A 25,441-nucleotide genomic window follows, 5' to 3' on the forward strand; every position below is an offset into this window, starting at 1 on the left:
TTTGAGGAGGAATACGGAGTAATTTCTGTTCGTTTTAAGTTTTAATGTTGCTCTTTACTTTCATTAAAAAAAACTTGTTTTTTTATTTAATCACGTTAAAGATGCTAAATAACATTATAGATGTATATTTCATACGGATCTCTTTTGTGTTTTTGTATAGCATCTAAAGCGTCGTTTGATTTACTTTACTAGTCAACTAATAAGTATATTTTGCCGTTTTTGTTTTGTAATTGTTAGTTAACTTTGACCGTTTTTTTTTTGACAAACGGATTCCTAGTTCACTAAGAAGTCGAACACAAATGAGTATATCATTTCTCTTTCATCTATCGTCTTTTTCCTTTCACCTTTACTCTACACTGGACATGTTGCCGAGCAAGAGCTCAAGTCAATTAAGTCCAGTATCATCTTTTGATAGCGTTAGAAGTAATTAAAACTCCTCATAAACCTATTTACAGATGGCATTCGTGTGGTAACTTTTACTGGCAAAGCATTCGGGAAGTGTTTGAAAATTCAAGTGGGCTAGTGCAAATAGCTCAATAAAATTGTATGCTCGACTAAATTAGCATAACTTATGCCGGTAAAACGGTTTAGGTGTAAAAATAGGATACGACAGGCTAGTCTCTATTATAACCCCGCAGCAGAACAATTCTTGTAAATGTTCCTACCTACAGAAAATTGGTAGGAGTGAAGTTGCATCGAGTTACTCCAGTAACCTCGACACAGGCAAGAATGACGTTGGGCATTTTCTTTTGCAAAGTATATGCTTGTTAAGTTTTAACATAGGTGTAGCGTTGAATCACTTTTGAAATGGCCATGGGGGCTCTAAGAGACTATGGGAGCGTGACAGTCTTACAGCTCAAATTTGTAGTATCAACTGCGGCGTTAGGAATTCCAATTCCAAATTCAGGAAGACAAGTGGGCTAAACCCAATCACGGTCCTAATACAAAGAAGATACAATAGTAGAACAGAACTTCCTGGGAGATTTTTCTGCGCAAGAAATTTCCTGGTCTCCTAGAAAATATTCTCGTGTGGCCAAACGTAAGAGAATTTTTAGTAAATGTGCAAACCTATAAAATGCAAGGGTTACAGTTCCGCGATTTATAGATATTAATAAATATTAATTAAATTTATATGCTGGCCCTTGCTTGAAATTCATGCATTATTTAATAAGAGGCTAGTTCAAAACTGATTAAGGAATCAACTCAAGCTAGGAAAAATCTTGTAGAATTTTAGACATGTATTTAAATTATTAAAGAAATAAGGAATTCTCTAAGATACACTGATATAAATCCTCAAAAGCATATTTGATCGGTAACTTTCCATGATTGAAATGCAAGGTTTTAGCATGTTCTTGTTAGTAAGTCTCGTTTTTTTTAAAGGTTATGGTGAATGCACTGATAAAGCGAGCTTCGCTGCAGATTACACTGAATTCTTCTTTGGACAGTCTAAAGGATTTTGATCAGGCTATCTCTATCGACGGAAACAATGCCGATATTTACCATCATAGAGGACAGGTAATATATTAAATTCTACGACTAATAACTCACGCCTAAGGCCAACACCAACACTAAGCCACGTGATGCCAACATAGCTACCCACACTCCTCCTACGTCCCAACCTATTCAAAGCCTACCTCTTTGCACCCTCCATCCACAAAATAATCTGTATGTAGTATTTACCAATAACTTCCAAATCAAAAATTTCCTAAATTCTGCAAAAGATAAAACCTCAGTTACTCGCCAAAGAGGGGTCTACCAAACACCACGTGACTGTTGCAAATACTATGGAGGTAGAACTCACCAGAATTTAGAGAAACACCTACAACAGCGTAAAGATGACATCATCAAAGCTTTGGATTCTAATACTGCTAATATTCCTTTTGATTCTGCTTTAAGCAGCCATGTTTTTGAAAATCCTAGCCACAAAATACTTCTTGAAGAATCCGCCCTTATTAGCAATGATCTAGGCATAAAGCAGGTAGTTCGAGAAGCAATTGAAATCAGACTTAAGATTAGTGATATTATTTCCTTAAATAGGGACTTGAAGGAATATTCACTAAATGCTCTATACACAAAGTTAATTAAAAACGACCTTACAAAATATAAAAAAAAAAACAGTTGACATTAACACAGAACCAGTTACAAAAAGACCTTTGAGGTTACTCGCCAAAAAGGCAAGATTAGAATTAAAAACATGTTTTTAATTATTCTTCTTTCATCTCAATGAATTGCCTTGTTTCACCTCACTTTATTTATCAATCCTGGTTGAACTTCGCTGAAGTAAGGATGCTGGGTCTGTTTAAAAAAAAATTTCATTTTAGTTTTATTGGTCGTATGTTGTTGTAAGTCTTTCTTCTTTTATATATCTATGTTTGCTGAGGGCGGTTCTTGGACATAGGACCAAAATATTCATTCAAATTAGAATTCCACTGTCTTACAAAAAGAATTTCCCTATTGTTCTTCTTGTTTTTGATTTTTGTCATTTACATCTAGGATGCATAATCTAATTCTAAGAGAGTTTTACTTCCCCATTTGATTCCCTGTTTTCCCGTAGCCTTTGTTGTGCTCCTTTGAAAAAAGTCTATCAAAATAATCCATATAAACGGGAATAGAACGTAATCCACCTTAACTCCTGGTTTACTTCGTAACTAGTAACTAACTTACTTCACTTCCTACCTACCTTAATTTACTGAATGTTTTTTCGTGTTGATATTTTTCTGAATTGGCATATTTGCAGCACCTTGACATAAAACATTTCCCTGTAGTTCCTTTTGTTGTAAATAGGTATTAATGCACAGAACACAAAATTTCTGCAGAAATATATAACGTGGCATAGTATTCAGAAAGAACCACTTAGATATAATCAAAATTCGAAACAGCATGTAGAAAGTCAAAATACTGCTAAAGCAAACTGAAAAACATTAGAGCTCCCATTAATAAAATGAAAATATAGAAGTATATTGACGACAGTACAAAATTTTTAACGAAGACAGAGAATTAAATAAATCGGTTTTAGACTCGGAAACCATTGTTTCCGAAACAATGGTTACGAACAAAAGCTACTAAAACATACCAGAAAATAACCTATGTAGAAAATAACGAATGTTTCAAGACTAGAACAAAAAACTACAGAAGTGCTGAAAACTCCCCTTAATGATACAAATACTGTAGAACACAAACACAAATCAAATGATACATAGTGGAATCAATAAAAATACGCAGGTTCTATACAAAAAACAAACATCTTATGACTATTATTTTGTAATAAGCAAAAACATTACAAGGTATTTTTATTTCTTTCAGAAATGATTAAAGGGAACATATGTATTGTATATTGCGCTAATAAGGCTAAAAACACTAACAAGAAGAAGTCAAAAAAGAAGAAAAAGAAAGGATAAAAGAATTGAGATAGCATACTGGCTGTCTCCATCCATTTTTAGCAATTCTTTCCTTTTCAGGCTACTAATGATTTTATGCTTTATTTTAGATAAACCTCCTGACTGAAAAGATGGAAGAAGCGAGGAGTGACTTCAGCAAGGCTGTGGATTTGAGTAGCAACTATCCTATTGCCTACGTTCAAAAGCTATATGCCGACTACAAGTACTACGCGTTTGTAAAGGGGGACACACGCAAAGCAGACGAAACCTTGAAGAACTTTAAAGAGGCAATGGAGAAGTATCCAAATTGTGTGGAATGTTACTCCCTCTATGCTCAGGTATCTTTCCTTTATTAGTTTTTCCTTCTTTTTACTCATATATCTTTTAAAGCCTTGTTATTACTTGTTTTTTCGAGTAAACTGCCAAGTTACGTTCAAATTAACTTGAATGCAGCCATGCTCAAATAGGTCTATACAGTCTAAAATAGGCTGGAAAAAAGAAAAAAAAAAATCACCATGCGTTTGATGGCGTTCGTAATTTTCTCTTCGATACGAGTACCAGTTTCTACTTTTGTAATTGCCACTCAGTCTCTGTGTTAAGCTTTCCTATTTTTTTAAGTTAATTTCAATGTGTTTTAGGCACACAACAGACTTTTTGATTTTGCTAGTAACTACATCCACTCTTTGTGACCAATAATTGGTGATACGAAAAGAGCACAAGTTATTGACTTTGTGCAAGAAACAATTAAAAAACTTTTCCAAAAAATCGGTAGAGAAAATTCAAAAGCAGATTCTTTATTAGTTTTTTAATGCACTAATCATTTGGTGGGAAAAAATTCCATAGCTATTTGACCTTTGTATGTAAGTGCTGGAGTATAGAGGATTCTCTCAAGTATATTTCAGGATGCAATAGGACACGGTCGTTGTTAAACGTTGATTTAGTCTGAATGTAAATAGTATTTTTTGTGCGTATTTTTGCTTATATCTAGAAAGAATTCATGTGAAAATTCACTTAACTTCACTGACAGTCTAGCAGTTTGACGCTAGGATCTTAAAATGTAAAAAAAAACTACCCTATTAGCTAATAGTACAGAAAGAAAATCCTGAGACCTATTCCTAAATAAAGTGAAGGGGATTTTCCAGGGGATACTTTTTACAGAATTTCCCCCAACGCACCCACACATATTCTTTCTCACTAGAGCGAAGTCTATTGGCTTATTGACTGTCCTCCAAAAATCAATTCTCAGGAAAACCATTAACTTTACCACTGAGGATTTTAACGAAGTTACCTATCTAGTCCATTAAAGGTAAGTCCTATTATATTTGTAATTTTCTATGGTTTCCAAGCAAAATATGGCTCTTGCCTTCAGGATATTTTTAAGGTTCAGACAACTTAAACCTAAAGATTAAGGTAATCGTTTCATGTTCAGGTTTTGACAGACACTGCTAAATTTGATGAAGCAGAGAAACTATTTAAGAGAGCCATGCAAATTGATCCAGAAAACGCTAATCTCCTGGTTCACCTGGCTATGCTGTCCTTACAAACCCGCGGTGATATGGAAGAAGCCACACGATTGCTTGAAGAGGCTGTGGCGAAAGATCCAAAATGTGAATTTGCACTGGAAACGATTGGGACAATTGAAGTTCAAAAGTAGGTTATCATTTCTTTATCTCTCCTCATTTAATCTATAGTGATTTGACATTTGTCAGCAATCATTAATACATTACTGCCCTAACAAAGGCATCAAATTTAATTTTATGTTCATGTGGCCAAGTCACGAAGAAAAATAATGGCCTCTGGTACTAGATCTCCCGGTCCTTCTTCTCTGAAACGCCATAGGGTTGTTTCGTCAAGTCTTAATGAGTCAAGTATTTTGAGTACCAAAAAGGTATTTTGAGTCTCTATATAATAAGAAACTAAATTTAGTAAAAGCTGTTTTTCGATACACAGTTGAAATTTTTGGTCCATGATACCTTAAAAATTGTCACAGGAACAATGCTTGTAGGGTTATAAGTGGCTCATTGGTGTGTACTATGGTATCGATAACACACGTGTATTTGTGTGTACTCGAATTATTGGAGTGAATTTTTAGAGATTGAAGGCTTATAAATAACTTATAATAATAATTCAAATTGGTTATTTAAGTATGTACTCTAATATGATAGTACCTTTAACTGATTATAATTTGAAATCATGCATATTTTTGCTGGTTTGATATTATCGTGTTATATCGTTGAATGTCGTCTCTTTAAAATGGTACTTCATATCGGAGAGAACAAAATTGCCATAATTTTGTTATTTATGTTTTCAAAATGTTTAAAAATAAGTATAAAGTAAAAGTTACAATACACATGACACTCAGCAAAATATTTACAATAATTAATATGCAAGAAAATGAAATTCAACAGGTTAATTGTTTGATTACTGTTCAGTCGCGCGAGAAGATGTTATGATCACGTGTGAAAGATTTTTCAGCTCGCTCCTTGCCAAGTCTGACCAAGAGTCAAGGCAGACAGTTCATAAATTTCAAACAGACCCAGTCATCGTTCTTGCTGAGGAAAAAAAAGCACGTCCAACTTGGGTGTTTACTGAAGACTTGTGTGGTTTTCTGGAAACTCCTCGTGCATACCATTAAGAGAGGAGGTTAAAAAGCTTCTTTTTTGGTTTTGCAACATATTTATGTGTCAGCATCTCTATTTGGCTCAACCATACCGACTAAAATGTCAGCATCATGTATTTACGTTTCCAACGAAAAAGGAGAGTTGGTAGCTTTAATGCCTTGAGTTGTTCAGAGTGTGATATGTTATGAAGACGTCTAACACTTATTGTTATTCTTCTGTGTACGCCTTCTAAAGTTCATGTACTTTAAATGAAGGATCACCAAGAGCACTTTTGTGTCTAAAACGGGTGTCAACAACGGCTAGTGTAACTTCTGGACAACGTTCGCTGATCCATTATTAGCAAATCCTTGAAACATAATCACAAATATTTCTACAGTTCATTCGTTTTGTCAGATTTATTAATCTGTATCATGCCACCACTTGCGAGAAAGAGTCAAAACTTTAGCGTAAAAAGTGGGGCATTGACTAGGGGAGTGCCCCATTTAAATACGGAATAATTCCTGTTAGTTTTAAGTTTTAATGTCGCTCCTTACTTTCAGTTAAAAAACTTGTTTTTTATTTAATTTCTGACGTTTTCAATTAATTCAGGTTTTTAAGATTGCTCACCGCGCATGAATAATTAAAACAAAATCTGTATACTAATGTTACTTTTTTTTAACTAATAATAACCTTACAAAGTTTGATTTTTGTTCCAGTTTTTTAAGAATGACTTCTGAATCACAAAGGCTGTTTAGTTAGAATAATAACCTGTTTTGAAAGTTAAAAAAAAAAAACTTTAGCGTAAGAGCAAATTATTGAGGAGAGGCAAACCCCTCATATACATAGTATTTTCTGTTCGTTTTAAGTTTTAATGTGGCTCTTTACTTTCAGTGAAAAAAACTTGTTTTTTTATTTAATTCCTAATCGTTTTTTAAGTAATGGTGGGAAATCCGGCCCCCCTTTTTCATGGATAATTCCCTTCCCCCATGAAAAATTCTTCCATGGAAAGATCCTTCCACGTAACCTTCTTCCCCTGACCCCCCACCAAAAAAATCCCCCTAAAAACGCCTGTTTGCTTCCCAATAACCAATACTATATGTAAATAATGTGCAAAGTTCACAACTTGCAGCCCTTCCCCCGGTGAGTCTGCGGGATTGTCATCCTCAAAGACATAGTTATTAGATTCGACTATGCTGAACAAATTGGCTATCTCAAAATTTTGATTTGGTGATTTTGGGAAAAAATGAGCGTAAGAGGGTGCCTAGTTGCCATCCAATTTTTTTGGTCACTTAAAAAGGGCACTGAACTTTTAATTTTCGTTTGAATGAAAAAAACACGCTTCCGTGATCTTTTTTCTGGCGAAAAATTCAAAATTCCACATTTTTGTAGATAGGAGCTTGAAACCTCTACAGTAGGGTTTTCTGATATATTGAATCTTGACTAAGATTTTATGACTTTTTAGGGGGTATTTCCCCCTTTTTCGAAATAAAGGCAAATATTCTGAGGCTCGTAACTTTTGATGGGTAGCACTACACTTGATGAAACTTATATATTCGAAATCACCATAAAAACCCGATTCTTTTGATGTATTTATTGGTATTAAAATTCCACTTTTCAGAGTTTCGGCTACTATTGAGCCGGGTTGCTCCTTACTTACAATTAAATAAAAAAAAAAATTCTTTTTAACTGAAAGTAAGGAGCGACATTATAACTTAAAACGAACAGAAATTACTTCGTATATGAAAGGGGCTGCTTCCTCATCAACGCCCCGCTCCTTATGCTAAAGTTTGACTCTTTTTCTCAACTCTACTTTTTAAAATAGTAAAAAACTTTAGCGTAAAGAGCGGCGCTTTGATGAGGAAGCAGCCCCTATATTGGGGAGTAAGTCGTCCCCAAAGACGTAGTTATAATGTTTTTCGACTACGCTGAATAAAATGGCAATCTCAGAATTTTGATCCGGTGACTTTGGGAAAATAATTAGGGTAGAAGGGGGCCTAGGTGCCCTCCAATTTTTTTGCTCACTTAAAAAGGACACTACAACTTATCATTTCCGTTAGAATGAGCCCTCTCGCAACATTCTAGGACCACTGGGTCGATACGATCACCCCTGGAAAAAAACAAACAAATAAACACGCATCCGTGATCTGCCTTCTAGCAAAAAATACATAACTCCACATTTTTGTAGATAGGAGCTTGAAACTTCTACAATAGGGTTCTCTGATACGCTGAATCTGATGGTGTGATTTTCGTTAAGATGCTATGACTTTTAGGGACTGTTTCCCCCTATTTTCTAAAATGAGACAAATTTTCTCAGGCTCGTAACTTTTGATGAGTAAGACTAAACTTGATGAAAATTAAAAATCAGTATTAAAATGCGATTTTTTGATGTAGGTATTGGTATCAAAATTCGATTTTTTGGAGTTTTGGTGACTATTGAGCCGGGTCGCTCCTTACTACATTTCGTTACCACGAACTGTTTGATTCATTACCACGAAATGTTTGATAAGGCCCAGATGAGTTTCTTTTTTTTCCAAAGGTGCATATTTTGTTTTTGTTGCTAAAATTTCTGGTGATAAAAGTAGGTTTTGGAGGAAGGTTAGTTTCACTATACCTCTTTTCAAAATCGCTTCCGTAGTTGCAAAAACCAATCCTACTGAGCCTGACCTGATCCTAAAACCTATTTCTGGCTTATATTCTACACATTTGGATTGTGGTTGTAAATCAGTTATCCTCCATAACAAAAAGTCGAGTGTAGCAGCTGGTTGGAAAGTACAAGGATTGGTTCACCAACAATCGATATGCAGGTAAGTTATGAAAGCAGTTAATAGTGGTCTTCCCCTAGAGAGACTATTCATCGAATGGGTGTGCCGGTAAACATCACACTAAGTTATCTCTGGAAAATTCCGATCACCAGCTATAGTAGAATTACCTCGGAAGGTATACTCGTATATTGCTTTACTAAACATAAAACAAAAGGCACACTCAATATTCGATATGGAAGGTAATGAAAGACTGCGTTATTTATAACGTATTCCAAGACGAGGCTGATTTTGTTCCTTCCCGTTTCTATCAAACCAAATGTATTCGAATGTTATCATAGATAACTTCGAAGACCCCACTGCCTTTCCATGACGAAAGTAAAACAGTTCAAAATAGATGACGAACACTATATATGTGTTCGAAATATCCAGTTAAATAATTTTATATCTATTCACTGTCAATTAAAAGGTTTCATCCCTATTTTGAACTGTTTTACTTTCGAATGTTATCAATTTCATCCACTCCATGTAGTAACTTAATCGACACTAATATGCCACGTTTATAATAATTAGATATGAAATTTTGATATGGGCTAGAGCGAGCTTATTCTTTAGAGTTTTTAGGCGAATCTGTTAACAAAAAACACTCAATACTGTAAATTATACTTCTGACCTCAGTTAAATGTTAGTAAGTTTTTTTTACTTAGTTTTATTAATTTAGTTATTAGATAGCAATCAGCAAGTTTTTCATTAGTTGCAAGAACACACAAATCTGGATTACATATAGGTTCCAATAATCCTTCGTCTTAAGGTTTTGTTCATCATTATGTCTACTGATTGCAAATGATACTGACAACTTGAAGAGGGAGCAAAGTTGATATAAAGCTTTCATATAAAAAGTTGGTAGTTTCAATGGTATTGGTGGTAAGTCTTGATTATATTTTCTGCAGTCTGAAGGATCGCAGTAACTATATTCCATAGAGTTTGAAAGATTTACACCTTAAAATCAGTTCCCTTTTCTAACTTGTCAAAAAACTATTCTATATGAACTTTTTTGTTCTGAGGTGTGCTTTGAGTAAAGGGCACTGGGGTCGGAATGGTCCTCTTCAACTTTATTAAAATTCAACCAACACTGTCTTATCTGTCTAGAATCTCCGTCTCTTTTCTCTGTCTTCCTTATTCTGTGATATCTGTAAAGAGTAAAAAAAGAAAAAAAATGCGAACGTCGCTGTCTGAATTTCACTGTTTCTTCGAAAAAAGAACAACTTCCTATATTTCTTAGTTAGATCAATGTGCTTCGTTCTTGTTTTAAATTATGATGAGCAGTGATTTTATTCAAAGACATAATATTGCTAATTACTCAATAAATATTGCTTTATTGACTCCAAATGTCAGTATAGCTACATTTGGAATCCCGAGAAAACTTAGATTTTGGTTTGGCAGATTCTTTGAGCTTCTCATCATTCCCGTTCGGCTCGATATCGAATTTAAATGTTGTTGAGAACTGCCACCCATAAGGTGCATTCTCCCCCCCCCCTCCACAAAAAATTGCATATAACGATCGCTTAATAGTATTATTTGGTGTTTGTAGTGTTATAAAGTATTCGATTTTATTGTCCACTTTATTACGTTTAAAATTTTTATCAACTACTGATATGCATAGGTGGGAAGTATTTGACAGGTCTACATCACCCACTATTTGCAATTAATATTGAGCTCATCTACACAAAAGAGATCGTCAGACTTTAGTGCTTTTCTAGGGACTAATCAGAAAGTGATTCTTAAGATGCAAAATACAATGATAATAAAATCATATATGGTAAAAAATAACACAAAACGAGTTAAAGAATTTCAATAATAGAAGAAAAATCCACAAAAAAGAAAGAACTACTAACTATTTTTATATCACAACAAACATGTACTGAATGAGGGTTTGCCCCTTACATGATTGCCCAGCATCACGGAATAGTCAATAGCATTCAATATAGTAAAAATAAGGTAGAAAGTGCACACCAGGGTTGCCAAACCAGTTAGTTCCTAAAGTGCTAAAATAGCCCGAATTTGCGCGCTACATAACGATTTTCGGTGCCATAGTCAAAAAATTAAATGTAATAGTGCTAAAATAGCACTTTCGTACTACAGGTCGCAACCCTGAGCACCTTTTATAGTGTTATACAAAATGAAATAATGTTGAATTAGCACTTTCGCGCTACAAGTGGCAACCCTGGTACATGCGTACATGTTTTAGCCTGTTATCATGCCTCAACCCTTCTACCATGAAGTATACGTTCTTAAAGAAATAAGGAATAATCGTCGAATCTCTTTTTTAGGGGCAGACTGGACAAATCTGTAGACTACTTCAGAAGAGCGATACCCTTAGCGCGCTCTGAAGCTGAGCTGTCTCACTTATTTTCCTTAATGAATGCAGCAATTGCCCAAACGAAAGTTGCCAATAACCTTGGACTTCGCGTGCCTCTCTTGTAATTTTCAAGTAAGGGTAGTACTTCATATAAGTCAAATAATTCCACAGTTGTATATTTTATTCCAAACCGATTATAGTAAAAGAGAAAATAAACCTGTTATGAAAAAATCTTTAGACTTCTATTTACTGACAGTTTAATGCAGAATATGAGGGTACAACATAATTTATACACGATATCCGATAACTGATCCTTTGCCTATACATTCACCAACGAAGAACCACATGGCAATTTCAGTAACAATTAATGTATTCAACCAAGCTTCCTGAAAGTAGACAAATATTAGTGCAATGATCAAAACATTAAAAATTTGGACAATTCCTTCCTGGAGATAAGAGTCTGGACTTTATAATTAATAGTGCTTTAAACAACATCTTCCGGTAGAGGTGGATCTTGAGATGTCTACATCTCCATGTGAACAAATGGATGTCACTATATACCTCGACAAACCTAATCGTCCATCAATTGGCATTCTCTCTACAATTGGCAATGCACTACAATGGTGTGCAGCGAGGAAAATGTAACATCAAAGTAAAGTTTTTAGTTGTTTTGACGCCCCTCCCCCATGGTTGGATGACACCTGAGTTCGCCATGGATTAAATGAGGCGATGGCAATGTTACATGTCATACATAAGCATCAGCACAGTTTCTAATAAAACCAAGAAATACGAGACACAGTGGTATAAAAAAGATAACCCGATTTGCTGTCCCTTCTGTTCTTTTGGTAGAACAGAACATGCCTTTTTTGCAGTATCTATAATCGATAAAGTGGGAAACACAGATCATTTACGACCTTAAATCGTTCTGGTAGCTATTCCATTATGTAATAGGCGCCAAATTAAGCTATTATATAGTAAGGGTGCTTGGCTCAACTATATGGAAAACGCTGCCTACAAATTTGATAATGAAGCCCGAGAGTGTTCGTCTAAGCTCAATAAACACGTGCGATTAGATAGACATTGATGTCCAGTCACTCTATTAGCCAAACAGATTTTTGTCCATTTTATAAGGATTCCCGGCTGGTCAAAAGAAAAAACTGGGACATTTATTATCCAAGAAGAAGCTTCTAAGATCCTTAAACAGCAGAGAGAATTCCCTCCCAGTTGTTTTACGTCATTTGCCTTACTTACTGGAAAAATGAATTAAATCTAAACAAATAAAACCTCACTGTATGCAATGACGGACATATAATCACACACAGTGAGACAATGAAATAATGCCTAACACTCCTAAAAATCCCAAGAACCTCTTTAAATACCTGGCTACTAAACTGAACCAATCAACAACAGGTTGGTGCTTTAAATTGTTGGAGAATATGCTCTTAAATCTTATGCTATAAAAATGACCCTGAAAACTGGACCAGTCTTTTCAGATTACTTTGAAAAACAGTTAAAAAAAAAAGAAAAAAAGAAAAACACATAGATATAAATACAACAAAGTCCTCATACTTAATTGAACAAATATATCTTGATATAAACATGGCCTCATTGTAAAGAAAGCGGATATGCCGTTTCAAACAAAACCAAATTGCACTAATTGTATCATTAATGAGCCCTGCTAGGAGGAATAATCAGACCCAATATAATAGCGTGTAATAAGTGAAGAGCAATCTTTCTCTCATGTTACTTTCCTTGTCACTATAAGTAATGGAGTTATAAACGTTGGGGGCAGCACATTTGATCGGAAATTGAAAATTATATAGTCCTATTTAAGGGTTAAAAATGATTGGAGGACAATTAACCCCCTCCCAAGCCAATTTTTAGCCCTAGTTCCCTCCATAATATTGAATTGAGATGTCTGTTTCACTTGGAATGATTTAAAGGTCTATGAAATGTGCCCCATGGAGAGGGGTTTGAGGAGAGACAAGATCCAAATAACCCCAAGGGGTTATTGTGTAACGTAAGTTACACTATAGACCCATTTTTCACAAATAAATTTTTAGCAGAAAATGTGGGCATGTCCCACCTTGTTAAAACCGGAATTATGCAAAGAAAATAGATTTGTATAATAAGAGACACAAGTTAGAGCCTGATCCCTCCAACCCACCAACCCTGCTCTCTGCTGCCAAGTTTTTGCAGAAAGCTAGGCATATTATAGCTTGATGAAATCAGAATTATATGATGATTCTTGATCATAGTGCAAAACCGAGTCGAGACCTGGTTTGAAACAAGCCAAGCCCTTTTGGCTTAATGCAATAGGAAGCTGATTCAGAATTTAAAAAAAGGCAAAAAGAGCAAAGTCCGAGCTACAGACTAACTCCCACCTACTTTCTGCAAGAATACATATACGTTATATACAGTCAGACAGACCTTCCCCCAGAAATTTTAGACCACTAAATATTTTGGTTGAGGTACAATGCAGTTTCAGACTAAGAAACTTTGAAGCCTGCCACTGGCTTTACTGTCAAGGGCTGTGGTCTCCAAGTTCCTGGGAAGAATCTCTTTGTGTGTATGTACCAGCTTGTCAGATATTAAATTTTAAATTTTGTTTACATCTCCAAGTTACCAAAGTTGGGTGATCAATTCAAAGCAAATCATTCAATTTTTTGAATTCCCTATATTGGTCAACCACACTATAGTCCAATGTCCATTGACTGGCTAGCAGTGCAGCAATTTAGTTTAACATGATTATCCTAATTGGAGAAACATGCGTTTGATTAATTGTGGTTGGAAAAAAGAGCAAGACGAAAAACCAAGCATTCAACGCAAAATTTCTTTGAAGCTGAAAAAAGATGAAGTTTTAGACTTAAAGTTCTGGTTTTCAGAAAAAGAGGACTGGGCTGATTCTTGGAAATATTTTTGATTCCCCTCTGGGGGCAGGTTTAATCAAGAGTTGTATGAACTACAAAATACAAGTAAAAGCACAGCTTAGGAATTTGACAGAATTAAAAATATAATGACTCAGAACCAATTTACAAACCACATAATTTTGCTAGGAATTACACAAAACAAACCTCCAAACAAAGGAAGAGATGGAAAACTTCATAGCTTACCCTAACTGAAACCTGCTTCCATTTTCCTGTTTTGGCACTGTGAATCAAATTTTGTATGCCCTCTTGAATTTTAGGAACATCAGCTGGACCTGGTGGGGTTAGTTCAACTTTTGCATATTTCAAAAATGTAGCCAGTTTTGGCCTTGTAACAGCTATTGTGTCTGTATAAAAAAAAACAAAAAACAATTTAATATGAATAGAAAACTCAAATTTAGAAGACACATTTGATTGGATTGAATATCTGAGAGATACAAGTTTTCACTAACAAAGCAACTAAACCTGAATAAAAAGAAACATAAAAAGCCAAACAATGTTGAAAAACGGAAAAAAAAAACAGCAACTAAAGACATGTAAAATTCAAAAAGAATATAAGCAGCTTTCAAATCATTCAAGGTAATGAATGACAAATAAAAAGCAGTCCCTGTGAATAGAAACCTATTTCTAAAATACAGAATGTAACTAACCATACATAGATTCTTAAATGTTGTAAGTCTGTCAGATAATAGACCAGCAAATGCAGCTTATATGGTGCTTTAACAGGCCCTGAAAGTTTCAGTTTAATACCCGTAGCTCTTCCTGAGACATTACTTATATGACCTTTTGACAACCAACATACACTTAGTGTTTTAATTTTCTTTTTAACCTCTCCCTCAACATTTCCTGAAAGTTACACCTTAATACCCTAAGCCTCTTTGGAGACCCAAACATATCTGTTCTAGGAATTTTCTAAAAACAAAACCTGAAGAATAGACAACTTGCATAACTTACTACCCATACTCCAGGGACTGTGAGTAGTCGGGGGATCCCTGAAGAAATAGTTCCTTGACCTTTATACTATTTTGAACAAAAAGACCATATTAAAATTTTGATTAAATGTGTTAGGGGGGAGGACAACTAAAAAGGTCATTGAAGGGGGTGGGTTGCCCTTCTGACTCCTAAGAGGGACATTGTTACTTCATATTTTCAGTTGAATTAGCTCCATTCAAAGTTTCTATCAAAACCCCTTCCATCTGAAGTGGCTCTGGGAAAAAATAAAATAATTAATACATTGAAGGCTTATGTCCCTTCACTATAGGTGATAATAGAATATTGAACATCTATTTTGAGGGAACAAAAGAAAAACAAGAGATAACAGCTTATACGGCATATGTGACGAGGTCGGAAGAGCTAAGAGCTAAGAGCATATATGGCATGAGCTCTAGCGAAATTATAAGAATCAATAGACTTATTTAAAAGGAAAATCAGAGGCTTAATGCCGGTCAGGATTTAAAATAAGAGCTCTGAGACACGAGGTCCTTCTAAATATCAAAATTCATTAAGATCTGATCACCCACTTGTAAGTTAAAAAGACTTCATTTTTTCTAATTTTTCCTCTCCCTTCAGCCCCCCAGATGGTCGAATTGGTGAAAACGACTTTATCAAGTCAATTTGTGCAGGTCCTTGACACGCCTACCAATTTTCATCGTCCTAACACGCCCAGAAGCACCGAACTTTAAGTTCTGAGACACAACACCTTTCTATATATCAAGTTTCATCAAGATCCGACCACTCATTCATAAGATAAAGATAGTTTAATTTTCACGTTTTCCAAGATTTCCGGTTTCACCCTCCAACTCCCCCCAATGTCACCGGATTTCGTCAGGATTTAAAATAATAGCTCTGAAGCACAAGCTACTTCTAAATATCAAATTTCATTAAGACCTCATCACCCGTTTGTAAATTAAAAATACCTCATTTTTTCTGAATCACCCCCCCCCCCCAAAAGAGAGCGGATCTGGTCCGGTTATATCAGTCAGTCACGTATCTTGGACTTGTGCTTATTCTTCCCAAAAAGTTTCATCCTGATCTCTCCACTCTAAGCGTTTTCAAAGATTTCCAGTCCCCTCCCCCAACTTCCCCCAATAACACTGGATCCAGCCAGGATTTAAAATAAGAGGTCTGAGGTACGAGGTCCTTCTAAATATGAAATTTCATTAAGATCCGATCACTCCTTTGTAAGTTAAAAATACCTCATTTTTCAGAATTAACCCTCCCCCCAACTCCCCCAAAGAGAGCGGATCCGTTCCGGTTATGCCAATCATGTATCTAGGACTTGTGCTTATTTTCCCACCAAGTTTCATCCTGATCCCTCCACTCTAAGCATTTCCCAAGATTTTAGGTTTCCCCTTCAACTCCCCTTAATGTTACTGGATCTGGTCGGGATTTAAAATAAGAGCTCTGAGACACGATATCCTTCTAAATATCCAATTTCATTAAGATCCGACCACCCGTTTGTAAGTTAAAAATACCTAATTTTTTCCAATTTTTCTGAATTATCTGTCCCCCCCCCCAGATGGTCGAATCGGGGAAACGACTATGTCTAATTTAATCTGGTCTAGTCCCTGATACTCCCGCCAAATTTCTTCATCCTAGCTTATTTGGAAGTACCTAAACTTGCAAAACCAGGACTGACAGACAGACAGTGACAGAATTTGCAATTGCTGTATGTCACTTGGTAAATACCAAGTGCCATAAAAAATATGTGAAATTAGGCATAATTCTACTTCTTTTTACCTTAAATTGCAGCTAGGAGCAATCTAAGGACCTCTCCTTGTAGATATCCAGAATGATGACTTGATTTGTATACAAAGTTCATTAGTGACCAGGTGCCATTCCATGTTCAGTAGCATCCCATTGAGTTTATACTCTATGCAGGACCGCTCAGCATCTAGCCTTCTTTGAAAATATCAATGGATTTTGGGAGGGTATTAGCCCTCAACAACTTGTAAGCTAAAATGACATCCCCTCTATTTTTCCTGTAAAACAATGTCGGGAGATTCAGTTTTGAAAGTCTTACAGGTAGGAAAGCTCCCATATGTCAGATATCACTTAAGTGACACATCTTTGCACATGTTCAAACATTGTTATGTCTTTTTTAAAATATGGGGAGCCAATAGACATTCCAACTTCAAGCTTAGGATGCACAAGTCCCTTACATAGAAAACTGATGATTTTTGGGGAACAAGTGGAAATAATATGCTTAATCAATACTATGGTTGGAATAGCCCCAGCAGCAGACCTCTGCATGAGTGCTGATTTTTAGTTTATTATCAATAGACACCAAGATCCTGCTCATTTTTTTACAGAGGAGAGTGGGTGGACTAAGAAAAAACAAGAGAAGCAAGGATTCAGTTTGCCAAAGTGAATGATATGGCACTTGGCAACATTGGATTCAAGAAGCCAGGCCTCAGCCCCTTGGCCCAGCAGTTAAAGATTATTTTTTAGCAGGGCATCTTCACAGGACAAAACAGGTCCAAGAAGCTTCAGGTTGTCTGCATAAAGAGTTGATTTACTGCTGATAATAGAAGGAGCACCATTGATGAAGATATTGGATAGTGTAGGACCCAATACACTTCCCGAAGGAACTCCACTCTGAACATGCGTAGAAGAAGAAAGAACATGATTATCAGAATCATTAAATAACTGATTTTTAGTAGTGAAAAATATGCAATAAGTGTTGATTTATATGAAAACGACAGTGGGTTTAAATTGTAAGAAAATTAAGTTATCAGTCAACATAGTAGAACTGACCTAGTAAAAACGAATGTATCTACCTTCTTTTTCTCTTAGCCCCTTTGTACGGACGTGATAATAGAAATCTATTAATGGGCTCATTTGATTGGGTACAAAAAGGTCTATTTCCTTTTGCAAAGGCTAAAAGCTACTGCATGAAAAGCAGTCACTCTCCTGTGCTCTTCTCATCCATGTAGGCTCCTATAGCCTAAAATCAAAATTTCCATATAGACATTTAACTCAACATAGTTCTCAAAAGTGCTTCCATTTGAGATACCACCCATACAGCTCAAGGGAACAGTGCCCCAAATTTTTTAAATAGCCAATTCCTAACAGAAACATTTTAATAGACAAGATGGACATGTCACACCTTGTTGAAACTGCAATTATATGAGGAATTTAAATATATATTATTAGAAGTAAAAATTAGACCCACAAGCCTTTTAAACATGGCTAGTTACTCACCTTGGTGTTTTATTCTATTTATGTTTTTTCTAACTGGTGATATGTAAGTCTGATTCCCTTGAGATTTCAACATTTCCAGATTTTCGAATTTTCTGTCATTGTTGCTGCTGCTGCAAAGTTTCCAATATCATTTTCTTTTGGGCGAATTTGAAAATCCAGCCAAAAGATTGGCATCCTAGTGTTCATTCACTAACTAAGCAAGTAGAAGAGGGTTGGTCACCTGCCACAAGGACCAGTGTACCTGCCGGGAGAATAATGCCTTAAACTCTGGGTATCATGTGAGCAAGGATCAATGCTTCCCCTGCTGAGTTAGCTCTGAAGATAACAACCTGCTTTATTGCACAGAATTCGAAACAGAAAGAATATTGACATTATCCATCTAGTCCAGAGTTTAAAATGCTGCCCAAAACAAACAATAAGAGAATCTGGGTAAGTCCAAAAAAGAATTAGAATGAATGTGGTAGCTGTCAGGTTCAACTTGATGAACAATCTTTGTTCAACAAGACCATTTGTCACAATCTGTAATGGTTGTGACAAATGGTATCAGGATCTCAAAGTCAGAATATACACTGTTCTAAAAAATGACTGATAGTCTCACATGTGAATGGTTTTACCCAATTTATAAGGTTAGTTGAAACACCAGCCTAGGCTCAGACACTATCCAAAAGCTAACTGAAACAACTATATCAAAGCTGTGACTGTTTTGCTTAATCAGTTCCAAGAAGGTCTCAAGTAAGAAATAGTGAACATAAATAGTAGAATTTCAAACTTAGAAAGTGATGTTGCAAGCAAATGTTCCCCAACTGAGGTGGAAAATTAAATTTAAGACACCATTACAAGTAAGCTCAGCCAGTCTCATACTGACAGTAAGAAGTTGGAAAGTGATGTGAGAAAAATTATTCATGATGACAGAGAAAGATAAAAACGTCAGCTTTACATTGTGGTATATGGAATACCAGAATTGTGTGAAGCTGCTGCTGAAATTCAAATGTTTATTCAGGACCATCTTGCCCAATCATACAATCTGTCAATGTTACAAAGCCACAACAACTTGAAAACAATTCTCCAAAACCAGGTGACCACCCTAGGCCTGTTCTTTTCCTCACAGACAGTTACAAGGTTAAAACGTAGATTGTGACTAAATCGAGAGAGCTGAAGGGGGACATGCAGTTTAACTTTGATCCCAAAAAGGCAGAAAGAGAAAAAGAAAAACAGAATCAAACATCAAAAACAGGGCAGTAATTGAGCATTTACTCTATTGCCCACTGAAACAAGCCCAACTGTAAATAGTTTGTCTTCTCGTAGTGTTAGTATTGATGATGATAATAGAGATGCTTTCCATTCCTGCTTGAGCTCTAGCTCTAAAAACATTAGTTACAAAAGTTTACCAAAAATGATGCATAATAACAATCCAGTCAGTGGAAAGAAAGTGCTGGAACTGTTTTACACAAACATTGATAGTGACAAGCAAGCATTTTAACTTTTTTCCACAAGCAACCAAGTGGAAGATATTGAGAAGCATAATTTCTGATGAGGGAAAATGTGATTCTCAAACTGTTGCTCAAGAAAGTATTGGAGCTATTTTGTGCAAATAAAGGTGTGACTTTATCCCCCCCTCACACATACACACACACAGTGAGGGAGGTAAAGCTGTACTTTTACCACAAATGTTATACAGGATTCATCTTATCACTAGCAAGTTTGATTTAAAGAAATTAAATGGTCTAATTTCCATATTTCCCATATAATACATCATGTCTCTGCTGGCAGAAATACAGACATTTATAGCAATGGTGAAGGAGCTTGGACTATTGCAAAACAAGTCCAAAGGGCAAAATTCCTCCATAAACATAATGAGTAAATGCTGACACTTGGAAATTATCCAATTACTTTTCAATGTCACACCCAGCACTTGAGTATAGTATGATACTGGCCTCCCCACCAGGATTGTTACTAGTCATTTTTTTTTTGGAGGGGGGGAGGGAGAAATTTTACCAGATGGCTGGTTATTTTTACTGATTTTTTTTTGTATCAATAATTAGCATAATGTCTATTTTGAATATGATATCTACAATCACTGTACAGGTTGGTAAAACCAATGCATTTGCCAACCAAGATTGATATTTTGGTATATGTCATGACACTATTTTCATGCTCTTTATTTAACCAAATGGAAAATTGTGGCAGCATCTATAAAATCATGACAGGAGTAGGTAAAACTGCTCTGTTTACCAACCAAGTTCAATATTTCTGTAGATGACATGTCAGTATTTCCATGGTCTTAATTTAACCAAACAAAAATTTTTGACAGAGTCAGAAAAATTCCAGTACTTAGCAATACAATTTTACTCTCTCATTTTTTTTTATCAAGTGCCCCAAAACATTGGGGGCACCTCTGCTGATCTTTTGAAACGCTCATAAATTGGAATTGAGCAAAGTTGTGAAACTGAAAACACTGGTCATAAGTAGCAGATCTATTTTGCAATATTTCACCTTTATAATATAAAGATTTTCAAAGGTGATCCAAGTTCAGTGCCCTCTAGAGGCAGAAAGAGTGGAGATAGGTACTTCAAAGTACCTTCCCATGACATACTTTAGTCTGGAGATCTATCCCTGAAAGTTACATTTTCCTAACATAACCCATGTCCTAGATAGCAAAAAGTAGCTTGTCTAGAATTTCACTGCACATATTGACCCTTAATAATATATTTATTTTTTATTCTTTCTATTGATCAATATACTGCAAAATTGGTAACTCTATGATAAACAGAGATATCTAGTTTAACCTGAGCAATAATGCTGAATACTGGATAAGAACAAAAACCCATTTTAAATGAGCTGAAAATGTGAATAACAATAGAAAGAAACATGATTAATAGGTCCAACAATTGGGCTATTGAGAAAGAAACATGTTAAGAAAACAATTCTAACTTCATAAAATGCAGAAACATTGCACTTAAAACACTTTGAAGGTACTTCTGATGTTTCATTATTTATCATGTTTTTGTCCATAAACTTTTGCCACTTGTTTGTTATGTATTGATATATAGATCTATTTTAGATCAGGTATCTTTGTTTCCACATTTGTGGTGTTGCTGTATTGATTCAGACCCCTATAACCTCAGCTTTTGGGGCTGTAATATCTGCCATATTGTTACCCTTTTGTTTTTACTGTATATTGTTGCATTAGAGTTAGGTTTTATACCATTTGATAAATGAATTGAAATGAATTACCACCAACCCCTTCCTAGTGTGAAAATATACAGCTCAAGTAACACATTTCCTATGTTTTTGCACTGCTTGATTTTGTCAGCATTGATTCAATTCACTGGTACACAGGCTAAAACAAGAGTGATAGATGGCAAATTTATGGGAAATATATAATTAGCCTATAGCTATATATTTGTACACTGGGGAGAGAGGGGGGTAAAGTATAGTGGAAGCATATACAAAATGAGTTATCTAATTCTGTAACCCTAATTTCATACAAAATGTAACCCATAAGAATCTTACTTTTCAGAACAACAGGTCCTGAAGTAGCAATTTTCTTTGCCAAAGCTGACATTTGAAAACTAATATTTTATATAAAAGATTCTTCACATTACTGTACTTTAGTGATGCCATGTTCTAGAATTTTATTCCACAAACTCCCTTTTAGCTGGTACTGAACCAGTTTTCAGAAAAAACCATGTTTTTGTTTGTGATTATAATGACTAGGCCCAAATGAACCAGCCATTTGGTAGCTTCTTTTTCAATGATGTGCTGAAAATAGTTTTCAAATGCCAAAAAAAAATCAGGACTTTAGGCAAAAAAAAAGCAAAAAGCTAAGATATAAGCTGTAAATTTTATGGTGGGCATGATTTCTGTAGAAGACATGTCAGTATTTCTATGGTCTTTATTCAACCTAAGAAAAATTTTTGATAAGAGTAAAAAAAAATGGTGGTGCTTTGCAGCATGATTTTACTGACTTTTTTTTTTATCAAGTGCCCAAAAACATTAGAGGCACCTATATTGGTATTTTGAAACCTCACAAATTGAAATTGAGCAAAGTTGTGAAACTAAAAACACTGGTCAGAAGCAGCAGATCTATTTTACAAGGTTTTACTTCTATAATACAAGGATTTTTAAAGGTCATTGAAGTTAGTGCTTTCTAGAGGCAGAAAGAGTAGAGATAGGTATTTCAAAGTACCTTCCCATATGTTTGCCTACTTTAGTCTAACCCCTTTTCTAGATAGCAAAAAGTAGCTAGTCTAGAGTTTCAATGCACATATTAAGCCTTAATAGGCTAATATATTTATCTTTTATTCTTTCTATTGATCAATCTATTTTAAAATTGGTTAGTCTATGATGAACAGAAGTATATAGGGTAAAATTCTAGTTAATTGACCTCTTGCTATCTCAGAAAGGGTTTAGGTTAGGAAAATGAAACTTTCAGGAATGGGTCTACAGGCTATAGTGTGTCCTGGGAAGGTATTTTGAAGCAACTACCTCCACTCCTTCTCCCTCTAGAGGGCCCTGACCTTTGATGACCTTTAAAAATATGTGTGTTATAAAAGTAAAACCTTGCAAAATAGATCTTCTGCTAAACTGAAGTACAACAAAATTGTTTTCAGCTTCATAACTTTGCTTAACTCCATTTCATATAAGTTTTAAGGATATGCAAATACATTTCCTAAATTTTGAAAAAAAACAAAACAACATTGATATGGCTAAGAATTCTACTCAAATAACAGGAATTGCATTTTCAGAACTAAAGGCAGAGAAAAAGAAACTAGTAACTGAATATTAAGATAAAATGTTGTTTTGTCAAATTTCAATAGGTATAGACCTGTCATGTAGGCAAATTTCAGGGCCCTCTAGAGGGAGAAGGAGTGGAGGTGGGTACTTTAAAATGCCTTCCTGAGACATACTTTAGCCTGTAGGCCCATCCTTGAAAGTTTCATTTTCCTAAACTAAACCCTTTCTGAGATAGCAAGAAGTCAATTAACTAGAATTTTAACATATCTAGTTTAGCCTGAATAATAATGCTAGATATTGGACAAGAGCAACAAAACTATTTTGAATGAGCTGAAAATGTGAATAATAATGAAAGGGAACATGATTAATATGTCCCACAATTGAGGCTATTGAGAAAAAAAACATGTTAAGAAAACAACTCTTACTTCATAAAATGTTGAAATATTACAGTTAAAAAGTTTTTGAAGGCACTTCCAATATCTCAGGCTATTATTTTTATTTTTGTCCATAAGTTTTTGCCACATGTTTGTTATGTATTCATGTACAGATCTATTTTATATTAAGTATTTCCCCCCACATTTGTAGTGTTGCTGTATTGATTAAGGCCTCAACAAGCTCAGCTTTTAGGGCTGTAATATCTGCCATATTTATTTTACCCTTTTGTTTTTTGTTGTATGTTGTGGCATTAAAGTGGATTTTGTGGTATTAGACAAAGGAAATGCTATGAATTACACCCTAATCCCCTTCCTCATCTGAAAATGTAACAAGTAACAAATTTCCTCTGTTTTTGGACAACTTGATTTTGTCAGCATTGGTTCAGTTCATTGGAACCTCGGGTTGAAATAAGAGTGATGTATGGGAAATATATAATTAGCCTGTATTTGCACATTGGGGAAGAGGGGTAAAGTAGCCTAGAGTGGAAGCACTTTCAAAATGAGTTTTCCCATTATATACCTCTAATTTAATAAACAAATGTAGTCCATAAAAATCTTACTTTTAAGGACAACAGGTCCTGAAGTAGCGATTTTCTTTGCCAAAGCTGACATTTGAAAACTAAAATTTTCTATAAATGATTTCTTCTCACTACGATACTCGATGTTGCCGTGTTATACAATTTTATTCCACAAACTCCCTTTTAGCTGGTGCCGAACTCATTTTATTAGAGAAACTGTGTTTATATTTGGCATTCTGTCAACGCCCAAATTAACCAGCCAATTGAAAACTTATTTTTTAATGAAGTACTGAAAATAGTTTCCAAAACGCCAAAAAAGGGGCTTTAGGCAAAAAAAGCAATAACCTAAGGTATGAGTTGTAAACTTTATGGTGGGCACAAACTTTGTGCTCAGTTGTATAATAAAACCTGCAAAACTAACGTTAGCTTTAAAAACAAGAAAGTCTAAAATGGTACCTAATCTTTAAAAGCAGTCAATATGCTATGAGCCCTTTTAAACTCGTAAAAAATTATTTACAAGAGATAGGTGAGGCTTGCCAAAGGAACGAAGGGATTTTTCAAGCTCAAATCAGTTTTTGTAAGCACTATCCATTAACACTGGCAAGATATTAAATCGGGCATGTTTTAATAATCAAATATCTTTGAAAAGATCCTGTATGAAAAGACAGCATATTGTTTGTGGCTAGAGGACAAGTGACAATGAGAATCCATATATAAAAGAGTGCCGCGTACCAAGTGCCGGGGCCCGGCGGTTGGTAATTGCGCAACCACAAGATTGATTATATCATTGTTTGGAAAAATCGAAGATTTTTATGCACGGAAAAGTTTACATTAAAGCGCTTAAAGAGCAAAAGACTGGTAATTACAAAATATTTGCATATGTTTAGACAAGGGGTTTCAACAAATAAAAAATCCTAAAAAAGAAAATAAAAAGTTAGCTTGGCAGAAATATTTCCTAGAAATTGGACTTGCCGTAATAATTAAATTTCTTTGAATAGACCTCAGTATGAAAAAACGTTAAATTGCATAAAGAGCAAAAACTGGTAATTGCAAAAATATTTGTGTATTTTTTAACAGGCTATTATAACAATTCAAAAACCTTAAAAAAGAAAACCAAAATTTTGAAACTTATTAGAAATCGTTGTTAGAAAATTAAAAAAAACCTTAAAGGAGAAAACGAAGACTTTGAAACTTAGTAGAAATCATTGTTAGAAAAAGGACTTGCTTTAATAATCAAATATCTTTGTGAAGACCATAATGTGAAAAGACAACAAATTGTCTCAAATTTTCGGCAATTAGAAGACAAGTGACAACAAAAATCCATTTATTGAAATATAGAAGCCCGCGACGTGCCGAGTGCTGAAGCCCGGAGGCAAAGTCGGCACACGGCAGGCTTCTTTTTATGGATTAACATCGTCACTTGTCTTCTAATCGTAGACGTAAGCCTCTTCTTTAATTCAAAAGGACACCATAGGTTCGTTACGACCACCCTAGTATGCTTTTATGGTATATGTATATTCTTGTATA

General features: G+C 35.1%; 2 protein-coding genes across 2 annotated transcripts in view; one reads left to right on the forward strand and one right to left on the reverse strand.

The window, feature by feature from the left end:
* The window catches only part of LOC136027222 (mitochondrial import receptor subunit TOM70-like), a 39,299-nt gene extending 27,973 nt beyond the window's left edge, over positions 1-11,326 (forward strand). The window contains exons 7-10 of the mRNA XM_065704267.1: positions 1,381-1,515; positions 3,488-3,715; positions 4,807-5,027; positions 11,067-11,326. Coding sequence (XP_065560339.1) covers positions 1,381-1,515; positions 3,488-3,715; positions 4,807-5,027; positions 11,067-11,220 — 738 coding nt within the window. The 3' untranslated portion in view covers positions 11,221-11,326. The remainder of the gene's footprint in view (positions 1-1,380; positions 1,516-3,487; positions 3,716-4,806; positions 5,028-11,066) is intronic.
* Positions 11,327-11,335: 9 nt separating this feature from the next.
* Positions 11,336-24,117, reverse strand: LOC136027223 (ATP synthase subunit g, mitochondrial-like). Its single transcript, XM_065704268.1, has 3 exons — positions 23,957-24,117; positions 14,209-14,369; positions 11,336-11,481 (listed from the first exon to the last, which is right to left on the reverse strand). The coding sequence occupies exons 1-3, from the start codon at positions 24,006-24,008 to the stop codon at positions 11,383-11,385; spliced, it is 312 nt and encodes a 103-aa protein (XP_065560340.1). The 5' UTR covers positions 24,009-24,117; the 3' UTR covers positions 11,336-11,382.
* Positions 24,118-25,441: the final 1,324 nt, after the last annotated feature.

Source organism: Artemia franciscana, chromosome 5 (genome assembly GCF_032884065.1).
Source record: "Artemia franciscana chromosome 5, ASM3288406v1, whole genome shotgun sequence".
Lineage (NCBI taxonomy): Eukaryota > Metazoa > Arthropoda > Branchiopoda > Anostraca > Artemiidae > Artemia > Artemia franciscana.